Source organism: Falco naumanni, chromosome 4, assembly GCF_017639655.2.
Source record: "Falco naumanni isolate bFalNau1 chromosome 4, bFalNau1.pat, whole genome shotgun sequence".
Classification (NCBI taxonomy): domain Eukaryota; kingdom Metazoa; phylum Chordata; class Aves; order Falconiformes; family Falconidae; genus Falco; species Falco naumanni.
In genome coordinates, this window is record NC_054057.1 from 94,848,668 (window position 1) to 94,868,348 (window position 19,681).

The 19,681-nt window shown below is 46.2% G+C and overlaps 1 protein-coding gene across 5 annotated transcripts in view; it reads left to right on the forward strand.

Moving 5' to 3' along the window:
- FRMD4B (FERM domain containing 4B) overlaps positions 1-19,681 on the forward strand; it is a 137,885-nt gene that overhangs the window by 108,452 nt on the left and 9,752 nt on the right. For all 5 annotated transcript variants that reach the window (XM_040590411.1, XM_040590409.1, XM_040590412.1 and 2 more), the window contains 9 exons: positions 748-813; positions 1,871-1,928; positions 2,860-2,946; positions 13,429-13,505; positions 14,544-14,682; positions 15,206-15,347; positions 16,175-16,308; positions 16,399-16,518; positions 17,770-17,998. In XM_040590411.1, coding sequence (XP_040446345.1) covers positions 748-813; positions 1,871-1,928; positions 2,860-2,946; positions 13,429-13,505; positions 14,544-14,682; positions 15,206-15,347; positions 16,175-16,308; positions 16,399-16,518; positions 17,770-17,998 — 1,052 coding nt within the window. The remainder of the gene's footprint in view (positions 1-747; positions 814-1,870; positions 1,929-2,859; positions 2,947-13,428; positions 13,506-14,543; positions 14,683-15,205; positions 15,348-16,174; positions 16,309-16,398; positions 16,519-17,769; positions 17,999-19,681) is intronic.

The following is a 19,681-nucleotide window of genomic DNA, read 5'->3' on the forward strand; positions in this document are numbered from 1 at the left end:
CTTGAATCTGCTCTAAAGGATTTGGAATGAATCAATAATATTGTTTCCTTGCAATTGATTCCCTTTGTGCAAGTTTGACTCCCTCATTTGTTTCATTTTTTTCAGGCTTGATGCCTATCTGATGGATTTTCAAGTATACCAGGACATGCTTATGATTTTTTTTTTTTTTTTTCAGAATGAATGGTGCTGGGTTTTCCTTTGCTTCCAAGTGTCTGACACTTAAACGCTTATTTTATTAAGCATTCCACTAAAACAAAATGTTCAAGTACATAACAGGAAAAATGCAAAAAGGTCATTGCTGACAAATCTTTTTTTTTTTTTTTAACCTATGAAAGTTCAGGGGGAAAATTACACCAGAATGAAAAAGTTTCTGGTTTAACTTCTTCTGTCTTACATATGGAGCAGTAACAATCCTTTGAAGTTTTGGTCCTTTGGAATGTGAAAATGAATTTATACAATTAGCACCATTATTCTGCAGCAGCATCTGCAGCAGAACAGGCTGATCCGAAACGATTCGTTAATTAGTCTGGAACGCGGTATGCGATGGCGGGGATCAGGCAGGCAGCTCCATGCTGCCTAATGAAGGGTGGGAAAGAAATCAGTAAGAAACAGAATGTAAACCAGAGTGAGAAATGTACAGAAGGACGCTTCTCTGCATGCTGAGCAGGCGTCTGAATTTCGACAGATGCTGTCACACATGAACAAAGTCACTGAGCCTCTAAATTGGGTTTTGTGCTTGGTTTGCAGTGAGGACAGAGTAATTGAGCATTATACACAAATTAAAGGTCTGACCAGAGGACAAGCCATTGTTCAGTGAGTATGACACTTGTTAATTTGTGAAGATGATATTTTTACTTTTCTTCTGTTCTTCTTTGTTGAGAAGTGGTAATGCAGGTTGTTTTGGTCATTCGCTTCCAAACTTTACAATTATTATCTGTCAGAGTCTTTTTTTTAAATTGAGTTATATTTTAAAGTTAAATTATTTGAAGTTTCAGATTTCACAGGCTTGCAGTTAAGGTTGTGTGTCTTCGTTCATATGCCCCAAATATAACAATTTTTTTGGACTTTATTGAAAGACTCTTCTCCATACCCTGCTTGCTATCAATTAGTTTTCAAACCAAACTTTTAAGGGCAAGTATTACCTGAGGTCGTATAAAAAACCCAAATGCGTGTTTGTTGAAATTTTCAGAATTTGGCTTTCAAAAGAACAAGGTCTTCCAAGATGCATACAGAGCTTGTAGAATTTTATTTTTAATTTACTGTTAATATTACTGAATGTACTTACATATAAATGCAGCGGGATGTGTTACGAGCCAAGAAGTTGGACTGCTATGGTTGCATGATGTAGACAACTTGCAGTTTTTCTCACGTACCTCGATGCCTGTAGCTGTCTCAATAATTCAGGAGCTCCTTTCAATAGGAACAAGGGAGAAAATTGTCTGTTCAGTGCTTGTCTGAATTGCCTCATGAAACAGTCGTACAACTGCCTGAACACTTCTGGAGCCTATCCATTGTAACCAGAGCACCACAATGGAATCATTATAGACAGGTCTTTACCACCAGCATTTCCCAAAAGGCACACGTGTTCAGCTCAGAATTTTTACTTTCAGTTCTTCAGCCTTCTGATAAAAGATGGAATGTTCTGTTGTATGAGAGATTTTCCATTTTCCATAGCTGGGCTGAAGTATCACATCCTTCCCAAGCCAGGATGCTAAGTTTTTTTTGGAAAATGTGGGCCTTCAATTATTAAGACCTGCAAAATATGCAAATGGTAAATGACATGTCCCAAATGTACGTGTGAAAAAAATATGTTAATAGATATTATTCCCTCCAGAGAAAAACATCTGATATGCTATAAATCTGTCTACAGGTACATGAAAGTGGTAGAAGCTTTGCCAACATATGGAGTTCATTACTATGGAGTAAAGGTTAGTAAATGCCCGTGGATAATGTGATTGCTTAGCTTATTACATGTGATTACATTCCTATAGGAGTAGTTTGATGATTCAGTACACTTCTATCAGTATTAGACCCTGCATTTTTCAACCTCTTTAATTTTTCCCACTTCAGTATTCTTAAAAAATTGTTTCCAGACAGGAGCAAAGCATTACGTGCTACAGAAGACAGAAAGGAATCTTTGTAAAACCTTCTGTAATCCTATCAGGAGCTAAATTCATATCGTCTTAATTAAACTGGTTATCACTTCTAGATCCAAAGCAGTTAATAGTTTCCCCAGAGATGTTTCTAATTAGGAAAAAAATGCAATGTAAGAAAGACTACTTTTAAGTGGCAGGTGATTAGTGGGTGCGTACCTGGAGCAGGGAAATGCTGAGAAATATTTTTGGTGATGGCAATACAGCGTTTATTCCCATTGTAGAGCAGAGCCTGGGCCAAAGCATTTTGTGCAGAAGAGCTCAGCAGAGATGATGTCTCCTTACTTAGTCATGGCCATGGCACTGGTACCTGAGGAGCTGATGCTTTGCTCTCTTCTCTCCTCCTGTGGCTGTCTGTGCCTGAATTTCCTGGATGCACTCACTCACCACAATTTTTCTGTCCCATATCCTTCCTCCCTCACAGCCGCTCCTGCAACAACTGACAACCCATCGTTTCAGCAGCACCGTTGCTTTTTTTGCCCACTTTGCACAACCACCACCCAGTTTCTTGCCTCTGTCTGGAAAAGCAGGGGAAGAAAATTTCAACACTCACTTCAGCAATCCACTTCACATCAATGTCTTTGCAAAAAAAACAAAATCTTTGTTCAGTACCTACTCATACTTGTCACAGAATTAAATGGGCTCTAGTCTTGGAATTGTGTATTTCTTAAGTAGCTCTCGGTTCATGTAGGCGTCCATTTTTCAGGATAAACAAGGAATCCCGTGGTGGCTTGGCATAAGTTACAAAGGAATAGGCCAGTACGACTTACAAGACAAAGTTAAACCCAGAAAAGTAAGTTTTTTGTGTCTGACCTTTTTTTTTTTTTTTTTTTTGGGCGGGGGGAGGTGGAATATTGCATGTTAGAGTATACTTTATCAAGTTGTTGCTTGTTAAACTACTGAGCAATAGACAAAGGGTTGGAGGCAGAAGGCGAATTCTGCTGGCACTCAGGCAGTCGAACTCTCCCTCACACAGATCATAGACATTCCCTTTGGGAACTTTGGCTCCTGTGTTGTCCAGAGTTTGGTGGTCTCGGGACAGGAATTTTGGCAGCCTCCAGGGATAACTACAGAAGTATGAAGCAAATGGGTTTCTGCAAGTCCCGGACTAAAGGCCTTGTACTCGAGCAATGTATCCACTTGGCTTTCGTAGGTGTGTGTTGTGTGTGAATGGATAAAAGGCTCCACTGATACCTGCGAAATACAAGGGAACTGCATGGAACTGCAGGCCTGTTTGGGCAGCCCTATGTTTCCATGATGCAATGAATTGTAAGAGGAGGCTGAGAGTAAATGCCAAATGCTGGAGGTCGTCCTTCTGTTTTTCCACCCCTCTGCTCCCCCGTGTGTCTCCTGCAGAGCGAACTCTGCCAGCAAACCTCCCACGTTGTTTGAACAGGGCAGAGGGTCCCGTGTGGTGCTGGTGGCCCCCCCGGCCCCCCCGCCGGCTAGCCCCAACAGGCTCCGCTGCCGGCAGCCTTGGAAAGCCCATTGTGAGCCCAGCACACTGGGAGCTCACCCGGTCCTGTAGCCACAGGCATCTCCCCACGACAGCGCTGAGCCCTGGAAGCCTTTGAAGGGTGATTTAACCCGCCTGGCTGTTAAAACCGCCGGGGCTGCACGTGCAGGAGCCGTGCGGTTGGGCTGGGGGCGTGTGGTTTCTTTCTGGTCGTGTCTTCGTTGAAGTATCTGAGCCGTGAGGAGATAGGGACCTGGAGTTTTGCTGTTCTTCTTCCCCGGGAATGATCTGGGCAGGAGTTCACATGAAGCGTGTGCTTCCTGCCAGGGAATTTTATATTTGCAAAATGATATTGTTTAGTGTATCTGTGCCAAAAAACCACAGATTAACAAAACTTCCTTGTTAAGAGTAATTGCCCTTCAAGCTCCCAACTTGATCTTCTCTTTTTCCAGAGCAGGCTATGACTTGGTTTCTTTTGGTGTATTTATATACCTGTGTGTCCAAGGTTGATCTTGTATCTCCTTCCTTTGTTTAGTAAAGCACATAGTTTCATCCCACGTCTCTCTTACTGTACCTCTTCTAAATGACAGTGACACAAGTGGAACCCTAGAAAGTCAAGTCAGTGTTAGTGCAGCTGTCAATTGTCAAAGGAGAGCATCAAGGAGCTCCTCTTGCTCATGAGCACTTCCCTGGTTTTAGGCAACATCTACAAGATTTTTTCCGGTCAGGTCAAACACGGATCACTCTCTAGCCCAGATGTCCAGCTGTGACCAGCAATGCTTTCCAAGAAAATGCAGCCTGCCTGGCTAGAAACATTGCTTCGCCAAGCAGTTTTTATGCTTGTGGGATTTCAGTTTGCAACATCAACCAGGCAGATTAAGAAAAATTTTTAAGGTCAGCAGGGCCCAGATACCAAGTCACACCCTGCTACAGTTCGTTACAAGGCGTTGCCTCTGAATGCACCGGGAGCTGTGTTTAAGAAAAATAAAATAAAAACCAAAGTTCACCTCTGCAGTGGAAGTGTTACAATGGAAATGATACTAGTTGTCTGCTTTACTGTGGTTGTAATTATACAACAGAAGATAGAGATGAAAAGGGAAGGTGGGAAAGAGGAGTCTAAATGCAGAGGGGAGGTATAACGCTAATAAGCTGATTGAAAAAGTGGGGATGGATATGGCTGTAGTATCCTTATGGATTTGTGTCTGGTGTTAATAGGAAGGGACACAAATGACTGAAGCCACAGCTTGTCCTGACACATGACTGCTTTTAACCAATGTGGCTAAATATGCAAACGGTTTCTTTATACAAAAAGTGTCTGAGGGTTTGAAATATAAAGTGCACTTCTGATGCGATCCATGGAAGCACTTGGAATCAGATCACTTTTGGTGGGGGGAAGCAAACGCTGGATCCAGAGAGGCACCCGCTTCCAGACTTGGTTTTGGAGTTAAAATGTTGAGGTACTGCCGTTTATTTCAGCGTAGCAATAGCCTTGCTGCCTGTGGTGCAGCAGGCAGAAGTCTCCTTTTAACCAGTATTGTTGTTTGTTCATATTTATGAATGTATCAGAATATATTTCAGAGAGAAAAGAGTCTGTATAGCTTGCCTGAATCCCCAAGGAATCAGCAAGCACAGTCCTTTCAGAAGCAGCAGGCAGGAGGGGAGTAGGCATGGTTTACATGCCTGTCTTTTGGAGCAGAGGTGTTGGTTTTGCTGGGTTTAGCAGAATTTTCTTGCTTTCCTTTGCGGGATGGAGCCCAAGTCAAGTGCCATGTGCTGGTGTTATCCTGCTGTTTATACTGTGGATCAAAAGTGCTGTTGTGTTTATCCCTAGCCATCTGGGAAAGAGCATCCTTATTGTGTTCCACTTGTACAGTTAGCAATGTTTAAATATACATGAAGCTGATTATCTCAATAAAAGGGAGGGGCTGAGTTCAAGTCTTACAAAGACCAAGCTGATCTTTGCTAATTTTACAGATACAAGTGATCTATGGGTGTGCAAACCTCTCTGACCCTGGCTGCAGTGGGAAAGCTGCTGGGTTTCAGGTGGGAGGCTTTGGGCAGGAATTGGTGCCTGTGCTCCAGCTGAGTTTACACCAGGGGGTTTTATTCTGCTCCCCCGTGTCTTTTCTGCAGTGCTAGTGGCTGCTGTCAGATATAGCTGCATTTGCTTAATGTGTTCATCATAGGCATCTGGTAAGAGTCCACATTCAGAATATAATTTTAAATAATAATTATGATAAAAAATATGTATGTAACTAACTGCACCCATTAATGAAGCATCAATCAAATCCCAGCAAATATAACCGTACTCCTCAAAAAGTGAAATCTTTTGGCTTTATCAAAGCAGGTCTCTAGGCAAAGAGACATAAATATGAGCCTTGAAGCACAGTGGTTATCCCAAGACTTCGCTGTTGGCTCAACACTGTTGTGTGAATTCCAAGGCTGAGAACACTGCACAGGAGACAACTTGCACGATGGACCTGGATGAAGCAACCTCCACATCCTTATCTTGATCCAGCCTTGCCAAGGCCTGTGCACGTACTGTCAATCATCTGTGAGGGAAGCATGTGTTGCGGGAGAGGATGGTGCGTGACTCAGGGCTGGACCAGGAGAACCTGCTGTGTGTGTCTGGGTGTAAAGCTGGCTGGGGAGGTTGGAGTCCAGCTATTAATATTCTGCTGCTTGACCTGAGATGGTTTGGAGAAAGGAGTTTTATTGCTGTAAGTTACTCCTGAAAGCTTGTATTGCTTTGGAACTGGTTTCCGGCAAAGTGAGCCCCTGTTTTACCCCTCACCGACAGCTGCAAACTGATGGGCACGGAGGAGAGTGCTGTGCTCCAGCTCTGTAATAGACTGAAAATGGAGAGTTATTTTTGTGTCACTTAGGAAAATTGTCCTTTTCTTTGTATAGTGGCTCCACACTGGCTGGAGGTTACACTGAGCTCTGTTGATTATAATCCTGAAGTCTCACAGGGCATAAAAAAAGACCGGCTTTTGCAACCCTTGTTCCGATTTCAGCTCAGACCTGGGATTAACTCTGCAGTCCTGCTGCTTTGCAAACATATTCTCCCTTTGGCTGCAGTTAATACCAAGAGATGCCTCCTGCCTGGAGAGATGCCTCCTGCTTGCTATGGGGTGGCATGCCAAGATCCTGCCCCAGTCTCCTCTGAATCAATTAGGGAAAGCATAAAACGGGTCCCAGGAATTTGTTTGCTGTTTCAAAACAGAATAGATCTCCCTTGTGTGTCTACCCCTATCCTCCCTGATGAGATAAACAGTGTGTCCTCTTGTTTATGGAATGTGTGTTAGGGTATGAGTTGAGTTTATTCTGCCTTCAGCCAGTATGTGGTGAGCCTCTGAGGGATGGGAATTTGGGAAGGCAGCTTGCTGGCTTTTTGACTTGTTGTCCCACTTCGTTGTGTTTCTGTGGTGACTCCCTGGTGATAAAATGAACTATAGTGTCTGAAGAGAAGAACTAATCTTGCTATGGTATTGTTTCAAATCTACAAGAATTTCAACTCTACTGCAGATTGTTGTGAATGCATTATGTTCTTAGAAGTGGTTTTGTTAGAGTTTACTCATTTTGAAATGGGTAATATTTATCACAGAATCCTAGAATGGTTTGGGTTGGAAGGGACTTTTAAAGACCATCTGGTTCCAAAGGGACAGCTCCTACTAGCCCAGGTAAATGACATCAGTTGCTCTTCCCTTATCCACCAACACTGTAACCCTGTTGTAGAAGGCCACCAGGTCTCTCAGGTGCAGTTTGCCCTTCAGTGGATCTGTTCTGGCTGTCACCAGTGATCTCCTTATTTTGCATGTGCCCTAACATCATTTCCAGGAGGATCTGCTCCAAGATCTTGCTGGGTACAGTGGTGAGACCAACTGGCCTGGGTCTTCCTTTTTCCATTTTTAAAAATGGGGGTTATGTTTCTCCTTTTTCAATCGGTGGACTGCTACGACTTCTCAAGTACAATTGATAGTGGCTTAGCCACTTGATCTGCCAGTATCCCAAGGACCTGTGGATGCACCTCATCAGGTCCCATGGACTTGTGCCCCTTCAGGTTCCTTAGATGGTCTTGAACATGATCCCCTACAGTGGGAAGTTCTTCATTATCCTGGTCCTTGCCTTTGCCTTCTGTGAGCTGGGCGGTGTGTCTGGAGCACATGCCCGTGAAGACTGAGGAAAAAAAGTTGTCTGCCTCAGGCTTCTCCATGTTCTGGATAACCAGGTCTCTGTTTAATTCCAGTGAGGGCCCACATTTTCCCTAGTCTTCCTTTTATCACCAACCTATAGAAGAAGCTTTTCTTGTTGCCGTTGACATCTCTGGCCAGGCTTAATCCTGTCAGGGCTTTACCTTTTCTGACCTGATCCCTGGCTGCTTGGACAGTTTCTCTGTATTTCTTCCCAGGCTCCCTGTCCTTGCTTCCTTTTTGTGTGTGTTTTTGTCCACAAGCTGCATGTTCATCCATGCAGCCTCCTGGTGGTTTTGCCTGACTCCCTCTTTGTTGGGGTGCATCACTCCTGAGCTTGGAGGAGGGACATGTTTTGATATTTTTCTTTTAACTCAACATACACTAAGAGCTGATGCTGAAAGTTTTCCCTTGTGGAACATTTACTTAATGTAAATTTGCTGTCCTGCTTTGCGGAGTGGTTCAGAAGACAATGGCGTTTGTACGGGCTTCTCAGCAGGCGGATCTAATTAGGGAGAGATTTCTTTTACGGTGTTTATTTCTCACTGAGTAGAAGCCATTGATTTAGGCGTAAGAGGCTAAGCTTGCATGATGATTTAAAATAAACACAGAGCTGTGATGAGACCACTCTGAAATTCAGTTCCTTCCAGATGTGCAGAAAGTTGCTTGAGCATCGCCTGCCCCAAAACACACGCGTTTGGTGTCGAGGCATCTCTCATTCTTACTAATGCCAGTGCTAGTGAGAGCTGGGCAAGGTCAGATCATCACGTGTTAGAAAAAATGTGACTGAAGAGGTTTTTATAGGACTGGCTTAATATGTACGAGATGAAGGATGCCTTCACGTGAGCTCTGCCAATTTATGCTGGCACAGGTGGGAGCAGTCTGCTGCCTCCTCTCAGAAGCTGCTGCAGGTGGAGCAGTTTGGCTCTCCTGCCATCTCCTCAAATGCTTCCCTCCCTGGCCAGGAAAAGCAATTTAAAACAAAAAGATTTCAGTTGAGGGTAGTATGCCAGACAGCAAACTGCAACAGAGGGGCTGAAACGCAGCCCTTCTTCCAGCATTGCCGGCAGGGTGGTAATTTCCTTCACCGGGGTGGGGTGCATTCCTGTGGGCAGAAATCTTTTTATGTTTCCATGGTCTGAATTGCCAGATTTGTCTGGAGATTGCTGTTCCCAGCCAGTTCCTGGGATGCTGGTTGCTGAACCTCCTTACGGGCTGTGCACGTACCACCAGTTGCTTTGAAAGCGCTTCCCGAGGGAAAGGCTGCTGCTAACACTGTAGTGTGGTTTGCACTTCCATGCTCGATGATCCCTTGGGTGGAAATTCAGAAATTCAGAGGTCTGGGTAATTTAGCTTGTGGTCAGGATTTGCCATCAAATTCAGTCGGAAACATCCTGGCTGCAAAGCCAGCATGTGCTGTGCCCAGGGCTGGCGCAGCAGCGCTTGGCTGCACTACCCCTGCAGCCAGCTTCTCTCCTGGTTTTCACCCCCTTGCAAAAAAAAAAAAAAAAAAAAAAAAACCTAAACAAAATGCATCAGGCTATAGGAATATTAAGCAAAGGGCCCCTGAGCAGCTCTCTGGTGGGTCTCAAGGTGGGGGCCCTGCCAGTTCCTGCCTGTGATCCTGATGGGGCCGTTTTTCCGAGCCAGTGAGCTCCTGCTGTCAGGCCCAGACAAACTTGCATTTTATTCAAAACTGGATGTAAAATCAGCCAGGTAGGGGGGTGGGGGGTGGGGAAAAAGTTGCTTCTTTTATTAAGGTGTCTCCCTACTTAAGCAGTCTGTGTCTGCTCTGTGTCTTGTTAGACTACAATTACAGCTCCTTTTGCATGGAAAGGAAGGTTAGAAGGGTGACACCTTTTTGTTGGATGTTCTGCAGTATCGGGAAGAGGATCGCAGCAGAAATGCAGGAAGCTTAAACTCATGGGCTGGCAAAAGCAGCAGCTGGGTGGCAGGAACCTGGCTGGTGCATGGAGGGGACTGAGTAAGGAGGTGCAATCAGGGAGCTTCGCCCCTCCACCTTCTCCAGAAAGACCCAGAAAACCAACCTCAGCCAGGCTACATTCAGCCCGTAGTCGGATAGGGCTGTATGGTCAGGCAGCCCTTGCCATACTCCCTGCAATTTTCAGGAGCCTTTAAGGATCAGGCAATCTAAATGGATGGGAAGGCTATTAGGAAAACATTCATTAGCTCAGGTGGACCTAATCGTCTGGTTAAGGAGAACATGCATTGCAAAACTTCCACAAAAACATTTTAATTATTCCTAATTGTTCTTCCAGCCCTCAAAAACCAGTTTGATTTCCAGATTATTATTATTTTTTTTACAACTCTTTTGTCTTTTAATATGCATGTTGTTTAGGTAGGATTGAAATTAGGAATGATTTAGAAACATGTCTCTACAGAGTTAGGGAGTATTTGAAGAGCAGGAAAACTCTAGTGCAGTGATGGTTTCCTGAGTATTGCCTTTTGACCACAATTTAGAAAAGTTTTATTTGAAGGAGTTTATAGAATTTCATTCGGTGTACTATAGTTTATTTTTATTCCTTTTTTTTCCCCCCCTTGTTGTATTGAGACCTTTTTTCCTTCTTTTTGTCCTCATGAATCCAGCCATGATTATTTTTAAGTGCACCTATATAAATATTATTAGTCCACAACTTATTCTGGAGCTACTCATACAATCACTGGCCTTTTGTTTAAGGACCTGACTGCAGGAGGGTTTGTTGGAGGAGCTGATTGCTAAGGAGCTTATGTTGTTCTGAAGTGAGATGACTGAACAGGGCACTCCTCAGTCCAGAGGAGCACAAATGCACCCTGTGTGCGGAATTTTGAACCCAGCTTGCCCGGTGGAGCAGCAGAGGGACAGCCGTGGGTGCCACAGCCCCGTGGAGGCGAGTGTCTGCGCTGAATGTGCCGGCGCATCGGGCGCCCAGCAGCTCCTGCTTGGGCTGGGATGGATCGCACAGGGTGGGGAGGAAGTGGAGCACAGCTCTACCCACACCCTGGGGCAATACCACGCAGGTTTTTTTAAAAAGGCAAAGACTTTTTTTTTCTTTTTTTTTTCTTTTTTTTTTTTTTTGTTTCTTCTTTTTTTGCTTTCTTTTTCCTCTTTTTCCCTGCTCTCCTGCCTCAGCACCAAAGGTGATCAGGGGTACATCTCACCCAAGGTTGGTGTTGGATTTGCACTTGACAGATTTGCTCCTCACAGAGGGTCCCCCCAGCCCCTCGGAGTGCTGGTGTCCCTCTGCCCGGGCAGGAGCCTGCTCAAGGCCATGAGGCAGCTGCACGCTGTCCCCCTGCCAGACGTGACCCTTGTCACCCCTGCTGCCCCACAGGCAGGCAACCCCTTCTCCCGCAGCCCTCGGGAATGCCGAGTGCGTCCGGTGGTGGAAAACCCAGAGGAAGTGATAAAGGGGACAAGGGGATGGGGAGTCAACACCTGCAACCGATAAGAGGCAGCAAGGCGGTTTTTCCCAGAGGTCAGGGTCAAAGCCCGCCCATCGTTGTTACGAGCGTGGGAGCAGGGCACCACGCTTCTGGTCCAACCTGTTGCCTCTCGGGCATGAGTCAATGCCAGCAGGGCTGGGGCTCGGCCACCACGGGGGCTTGGGGGGCTGCTGCAGCCCCTCACCATGCCGGGTCCCACCACAGCCCCCCGCTGAGGGCTCAGCATGCTCTGAAGGGGCACAGCCCCTCGGTGGAAACCTCCTTCTCTTCCCTCCTCGGTTGGGTTTTCCCTTTATCTGGGAGGAAGGGTGGGTCGGGAGGCGTCGCTGCCGTGGGGAGCGGCAGTGATGTCAGGCGTGTGTCAGCAGTGGGAGGCGAAGCCGGTGGAGCACCGGCGGGGAGGGATGGCACCGTGGCCGCCTCTTGCTCCGCACTTCCCATGTCACCCCTGAATATCCCTGATGCTTCCCAGAGTGGCCGGTGGTGCCAGGGAGAAGGGGCTGGTGCTGCAGGGAGGTGAGTGCCGGGGGCGGCTGTGAGGGGAGGTGGGTGGCCGGGGTCCTGCTGGGGATCCCTGCGCGCTGCAGCACCCACAGGTGCTGTTGCTCAACATCCTGACGCACTGCGTGAGCTGTTGGAGCTTTTGAAAAATGTATTTATTTAACAGTTCAATGCCAACTTATAAAGAGGGCTTTTCTGAAAGCACCATGGATTGGACGGGGTGCTTTTAATACAAAGATAAACTTATTTAAGCATCAGGGTAAAACTTCCACAGTCTTCTGGGAAATGACTGATTAGTATAATTAAATGACATTTCCCCTTGCTGCATTTTTCACATAGCAGGGTCTAATGATAAATTGTAGTACTAGAAAGGAAAGCTTTAACTAAACAGAGGGAAAGGTCACTGAGAGCGCCAGCGTTTTCCCCACAAGCGCATGCCCTGGGTTTTGTTTCATTTACGATCCGTGTTAAGAATATCTCAAGCGCAGTGTGGTGTAACTAGTAATTTTTTTCTGTAACTCAAAGTTCTTCCGTAGTCGGAGCATGGCGTGCTGGGTTGTGGCAGAGGCCAGCGGGAATGTCGCGTGTCCAGGGGACTGCCAGTGGGGTGGCTGCACCCTCGGAGGCTTTGGAAATCTTCTGTGGGGAAGGAGGGGGTCGCTGGAATGGCACAGGTGCCTCGGCTGGATCGTGCAGGTTGCCAGCTGATCTCCCTCTGGACGCTGGCCCTGCCTGGGTGGAAGTACCTCGGCTGCCTCCGCCTGGGCTGTAGCTCTGGAAAGCAGCCGGCTGTAAACTACAGCACGTGTGTGCCGCACCTGTGCACCCTGTCATCTTCAGGTGATGTCCCTGGGGACACCTGTGTGGCTTTCCGTGTGCACCCACGCACCCTGGCACTGCTGGGGGGGGGCAGAAGTTGGAGCTGCAGAAACCTGCGCTGAGGGGCCAGGGAACAGCTCGGCCAAATGCAGCCCCTGATGGATCCCGCCCGGAGGGTGGCTAATGCTGGTGCAAAGGGAGAGCGGATTCGTATGAAATTCTGATCCCACGGGTGCAGCTGCCAAGCCCTGGTTGACTTTGATCTCTTCTCTCAGCTGGCACTTTGCAGGAAATCTGTGGTTTCCTTACAGGAGTATGTGTTGTGGGGTGCCTTCCTCCTGCAGCTGCTCTTTCTCTGCATGTGTTGTACCCCTGCTCCAAAATGTCATGCTGAACCTCTCACCCAGTGTCTTCAGAGGAGAAAAGTCTTGGTTTGCCCTGAGCTGCTGCCATTCCCTGGGGATGTTCTGACTGAGGGAAGAGACTGTAGGTGTCTGTGCAATGACTTTGTATAGAGATTTTTGCATTTAATCAGAGAGAAGTTCTGTTGTGAACCAAGTTCTTTGTGAACCTCTAGCAGTGAAATTAAATGTGCTCTTAATGGAAACAGATATTGTCACAGGCAAAATCCTCAATCTGCAATGCATTGTCTGTAAGAGTGTGAAATCACTTGAGAGGCATCCTATATGTTTGTATCTATGTACTTATTTTAGTTGATGTTATGAATGTTGTTGTTGTTGAGCCCATGCATAGCTGAGGATACACAGGAATTGTAATTTGCAGAAATTGCATAACCCTGGGGGCAGGAGCCTGGTGATTCTTGTAGTGACAGTGTTCTGCTTCTCTCTTGCAATTCTCCTAGCTATTTCAATGGAAACAGCTGGAAAATCTCTATTTCCGTGAAAAGAAGTTTGCTGTGGAAGTACATGATCCCCGCAGGTAAGGCTGGGGGAAGCGGTTGCAGCAGTGGGATGAGTCGTTACCCAACCTGGGGATTCGTCATCATCTGTTAGCAGATGGGGATGGGAGGGTGCCTCCAAGTTTAACACGGAGCTGAGTTTACTGTGGGCTTTGTGACACTGAGCCTGATCCTGCACTTGGCAGAGTGGCCGGGCTGGATGCAGCCTGTGGGTGATGGACACGCGGTGCTGTGATGTTGAAGAGGTACAGGCACGGTGTGCAACCTGGAGTGACTGTTCCTGTGTTACAGCTCTGGGTGTTCTTCTCTCAGATGTGTCCCCCAGGGGAGCTCCTGGAGCAGAGGGAGGGCTATCTGTCACGGCCACATTTGCTCACTGTATAAAACCCTTCCCCGAAAGGCCACTGTAACGTGCCTGTGCAGCAGGAGACCCGGGAATGCAGCCTGCAGGACCCAGACATGCCTTTCTTGCTCACCTTCTTCCCTCCCCTGCCTTGGCAGCAATACTCCCTCCTCGGAGCTTGAGCCTTCAGCGGCCCAGAGGAGCCCTGCCAGTCTGGGTGGGAGCTCGCCCGCGGGCTCTTTTCCTTGTGCTAAGAAGAAAGAGCCTTTGCCCAGGGTGAATTTCTGACTCCACTTTCCTTCCTGCTTCTCCTGCTGCCATCCTTTCCATCTCTGGTGGAGGACCACTGTGCCTCTCAGTTGGGCCCGGGGGAGTGACGAGATGCTCTGCTGATCCCCCCAGATCCCCTATCCTGCCTGGTCACTCCTTTTGGGATCCTGTGGCAGTCTGCTTGCCCTTTCTGCATTTATAGTGTACCCAACTATTGGTCTCATTAGCCACAATTATGCTGCTGAGCTAAAAAGCGGTTGTTACTGCTGCCCGTTGCAAAGGTGGACCAGGAGGGACTTCAACCTTGTAAAAGTAAGAGAAGGTTAGGAGGGAGGAAAGGCAGCAGTGTCGGGTGGTGGGGAGAAGGAAATCTGGAGAGAGGGGCATGTGGGACTTGAAACCTCAAGGACTTGTCTTGAAATTGCGTTTATCTTTGCCGCTTCAGAATTTCAGTGTCAAGAAGGACCTTTGGTCAGAGTGGATTGGTAGTGCAAACCTGGTATGCAAATACTTCCCTGATCAAGTCCATCTGGGTGATGGCCATCAGTCAACATCAGTTTTACTTGGACAGAAAGCAAAGCAAAGTAAGTTATAAGGCATTTTACTGTGGGCATAAGTTTCAACACCTTTCCGGAATACCCTTCACTGTATGTTTTTTTTAGCTTGAACTACTCTCCAGAGTAAAAGTACACATTGTTTTTGTCAGCTTTTTGAGCAGTCTATTAGCAACAGTATTGTTATTTGATCCATCTTAGCCTGTGTGCAATTAAGGGCTATGGAACTGTAATCACTGAAGAGGGAATTCCCACATCTCAGTGTTTAACCTGCTTTTTCTTTTGTCTCCTTCTCCTGTTCACTTTGAACATGGTGAAAACAGCAAAGAGATTTGGAACTGGGAGATGGTTCAGGCTTTGGGGGCAGAAGGGAGAGGAATGCCAGCACACTGAGCTCCCTGATGCTGTTGCTTTAGCCTTTAATCTTGTGGGAGATGAGGTGTGAAACATCATCTTCTGTGACCCCCTGGTTCTGAAGTTAATTAGAGGTAACTTGATGAGGCTGCATTTTCTTTTCTTTTCTTTTTTTTTTTTTTTTTTTTAACTCCTTCAGGCAAAAATTCCTTCAGCCAGAAGTTTGGATGATATCGCCATGGATCTGACGGAGATGGGAACACCAAAAGTTTCAAAACTAGTGACTTTGGAGGCAAAGAACCAACTTATTATGGCCAGCAACGGCAGTTTGATCTCATCAGGTAATACTTCATGTAAATGCAACGTAGTGAAGTACAGTGGGGCTTGTGTATGTGAAGAGGGAAAGGAAGGCTAGCTGGCCATAAATACGGTGACACATGTGAAGGCATGTATTAGTTATGTATCTGAAACAGTAGTATCGATGGTATGATCTGCTGTTTCCCCTCCATAACTAAATAGGAAATAAAAATCTGCTAGATGGATAAGCACCCGTGTACTCTTGGTCCATGAATAACTTGATATCAGTTTACCAGTCAGTCCTTGCATGAGTGTGAGTCTCAAAGTCCAGGGGAAATTGAATCCAGGCTGCCCTGAAGCACCTGTTCTGGGAGCTGAATTGCCCTGAACTTCCTCAAACGTGAGCAGAGAAGATAAATGCTTCCCAATAAAGCTCAGCCCTGGAGTGGACTTCAGGTCTCTCCCTTGGCTGTGGAGGAGGGGCAGAGGCGGGAGGTAGAAGCCTGGCTGCTGCACCTCGATGCCTCGAGGTGAAGCCCAAGCGAGGACCCTCGGTGTCTGTCTCAAAAGCAAAGCCAAAGCCAAAATGTCAACTATACTGTAGATCTTGTTAGTGTAATGATTTATATTTTGGGTGGTGGGGTTTTGGGCTGTATACTTGGGACTTGCCATGCAAATATATACATTGGGGGGTTGAAAAAGCTAATTTCCTGAAAGCCTGCTTGCTGGAGGACAGGAGGGCTGGATGTTGCACTTAAAATAACGTGTCGTTTTGCTGGGCTGGACTGCTTTGGGTAGATCTCAGCTTACTCAACCAGATAGAAAAGGCTTTTAAATGCAAAACCTGTGATATAGAAAGTGTATTTTTCAGGCTCTCAGGATTCAGAGGTCAGTGAAGAACAGAAGAAGGAGAAAATTATGGAACTAAAGAAGAAAGAGAAACTCCTTCAGGAAAAACTGCTGCAGAAAGTTGAGGAGCTGAAGAAAATCTGCCTGCGGGAGGCGGTGAGAACTGCACCTTGTGCTGGGGTCGGGGTGGGTGAGAGCCCTTCTGTCCCTCTGGGACCTTTATGTGGAGCCCCTTCTGTTCCCCAGGAGCTGACGGGTAAGATGCCCAAGGAGTACCCTCTGAGCGCCGGGGAGGATCCTCCCCAGGTCAGGAGACGTGTTGGCACAGCGTTCAAGCTGGATGACAACCTGCTCCCCAGCGAAGAGGTGAGTGCTGCAGTTTGTTTTCACAGCAGAGGTGGGGTGGCCAGACCGGTGGCCAAAGCCACTTGTAAATAATCCAGTTCTTCCCTGATTGTTTAAGAGGAGGCAGCTGGGACAGCCACTTGCATAAGCTGGGGCATTTAGGAGGGCACTGCCCCCATTTCAGCCATGCTGCCTTCGAAACGACCAGGAAATTGGGTGTTTCAAGACCTTAAAATTTCCTAACCTGAACCCCTGATTTGGGCATGCTGCTTGAATTCTAATGGGCATTTTGCTGCTAATTAGAGAAGAGTGGGTGCATAACACCATTTGGCAACCCATGGCTATGAGCTTTTCTCGAGCGTTGATTTGTGTCACGTTCAGATTGTGTTCGAACTCCCAACATGGCAGAGGTGTGCGCTGTCCCTCTTGCAAAATCATCTCTCCATGAGCATAGCTGTGTGACAGGTGACAGAGATTTATCTCTTGCTGAATGCAAGTTCCACCTAAATAAAAGCTCTCTCTATTGCTCAAGAAGCTAATACGAACTTTGCTGGCAGAGACTGACTCAGGAGATATGATAATTCAATATCGAGTTTCTAGACATGTATCATTCCCCTCAGTCCTTGTGAGGTTTGTTAACAAGCTGTATCATCCAACTAGTAAGTAGGCGTTTGGGCACTTTGCATCTGTCTTTCACCAAAAACTCACCGCCTTGGCTCACAGGACTGGTGTAATCCATGTCTGCAGCAAACTGATTTTATGTGGACTGCTCAAATGCTATTAAAACAAAATTCTGCTGACTGGATTTAGTAATGTGTTGCTTAGTGCTTCTGCAGTGCCTTTCGCCTGAGCTTCTCAAAGCTGTTTACAAACAATTCATTAAAGCCTCCAACTCCCTGTTATGTAGGTATGGCGATGTTAATTCCCATTTTTATTTTCACCAAAGTAGAGAGAGATTTTGAATAGACATTTTCAGGCTTGGACTCGGGGCAGGAGGTTTAGTGATCTAAACCTGAGTTTAGGTGTCTGTTTTGTCACCCAGGCTGGAGAACTTTGGACCTTTCTCAAGAGATCTCATAATCTTACACTAGTCTTAGAAGTAAGATCTAAGAGTTTCATATACTAGCATTCTTGTGTATAAACTTTGGTATTTCTCTGTTTTGCGCCCAAGATTTCACTTCCTTAGCACAAAAATTGATCTTCTGTTCAATAACCTTCATTGATAATTCCTACCCAGAGTACAAGCAAATAACTGATCTCACAAATTTGCAGGATCCTGCTTTGCAGGACTTGGAGAGCAATTTTATCATACAGCAAAAGCTGGTGGAAGCTGCAAAGAAACTTGCTAGTGAGCCTGACCTCTGCAAAAACGTGAAGAAGAAAAGAAAGCAGGAGTATGCTGATGCTGTGAAAAAGCTGCAAGAGATAGAAAATTCCATAAATGAATATAGAATCAAGTGTGGCAAAAAACCAACGCAGAAATCAAGTCTTACTCTACCAGGTAAGCAAGAGAATTCCCTGTGTTCAGATGAAAACAGGGCACAAAAAAGTTATTTGGATCACTTACGAGTTTTGTTTACATCTTTTCTATATGGTTTTTATCTTCTCCAAGGTAGCTAACTAAGAAAAATGAGGTGAAATTGCTGCATCTGATACGCTAGATGCAGTGCTTATAGGCTCAGGGCAGAACAGGCTGCAGTTTTAGGAACAAGTGCAGGCAGGTTCCAGCACCAGGCACAGAGTGAAGGTGCTGGCAGGAGCATCTCAGCCACAACTGGTGTGAATTCACAGTGCATGGTGTGCAGTTGTCTGTCTAACCTGCCACGTGTGAGATCTCTCTCCCTTCTGCAGTGCTTCTGCTCCAGCAAAAATAGAGCCTGGCAGTTCTTCTACAGGATCAAAGACTTTGTTACCTGATTAAAACCTACTGATCTCCAGGAAGACATAAGTGAAGTTCAAGAGTTTATGGATGCAAATAGATTTTTAACTAAATCCATTTGCCGCCAATGAGCACAGTGAAAGCAGATACCCTTGGCCCCCTCCATTCTGAAAGTGCGATTTTTGCTAAGGGAGGTGAGATCCTTGCTTCTTCTTAGGATAAAGCATGGAAACTTGCTAATATCCGAGCCAACTGAAGGCGTTTGGGAGTAGTAAAAGCTCATAGGTATTGCAGGCTCCTCTAGTTTCTACAGTGGTTAACAGTTTCAGGACATGTTTTACCTCTCCCCTCCATGGAAAATATCTATGGATAATTGTTAATGTTTAGCTGATTTCTTTTTTTCCCTCTTTGTCCCAGAGGAAATATTGTTTTGTGAGGTTAGTGGGGTTTTTTCCTGGGAATTACAAGGTGGGAAAGAAAATGCAAAATTTTTCTGTTGTTAATATTGATACACTCTTACTGACCCTTGAGATGAGAGATTTTGCCAACGTTATGTTTTCCCTGAAGGAGACCTTTCTCCCTTGCACTGCCAGGTTTCTGTTGGGGAAAGCTTTGCCATGTCCCATTCCTGTTGAGAGCTTGATTTGGCTCCTTACCCAGCACCAACCGTGGCAGCGCTGGGCTATCCATCATCACAAAGTGCTTGCTCTAAAAGGTTGATGATTGCTATATAATGTGGCCCAGCTAGTTCCTGATTGACAGAGATGAGGAAAACATCTGTTTTTCCAGTCTCTTGCTCACCAGTCTGGATACTAATCATGGGAGGCCCTGTATTACCTGGGACACGTGGTGTGTAGGAACAACCAGGGAGCTGCTGAAGGCTAGTGAGCAGCGAGAGCCCCATGGGGCAGCATCCGTGCACAGTCACTGTTTGTTGTTGCAGGCAGATTTTTGTCCTGTTGTGCAAACAAGCAAATTAGGAGTCGGTCCTTAAACGTTTAGCCCATCATTTTGCAACATTTGGTACACGGCATCCTTGTTTGCTGCCTGAGAAGGTGGACGTAGCCAGGAGGAACTAGACTCTGTGTCTTGGAGGGTTTCCCTGCAGGTAGGGACTGCAAGACAGCGAGTGCTTAGCCAGCAGTAAGTTAACAGCATTCCCTTCCAGATCCTGACGCTTGCACTGTAGCATGTATTTGTTTACCTGAAGCAGAACTGTCATCTGCTTCAATAACTGATTTTATGTGTAAGCTTTTCACCATCACTGACGGTACTCTTTGGCTCAGGGTACAGGGTTTCAGAAGG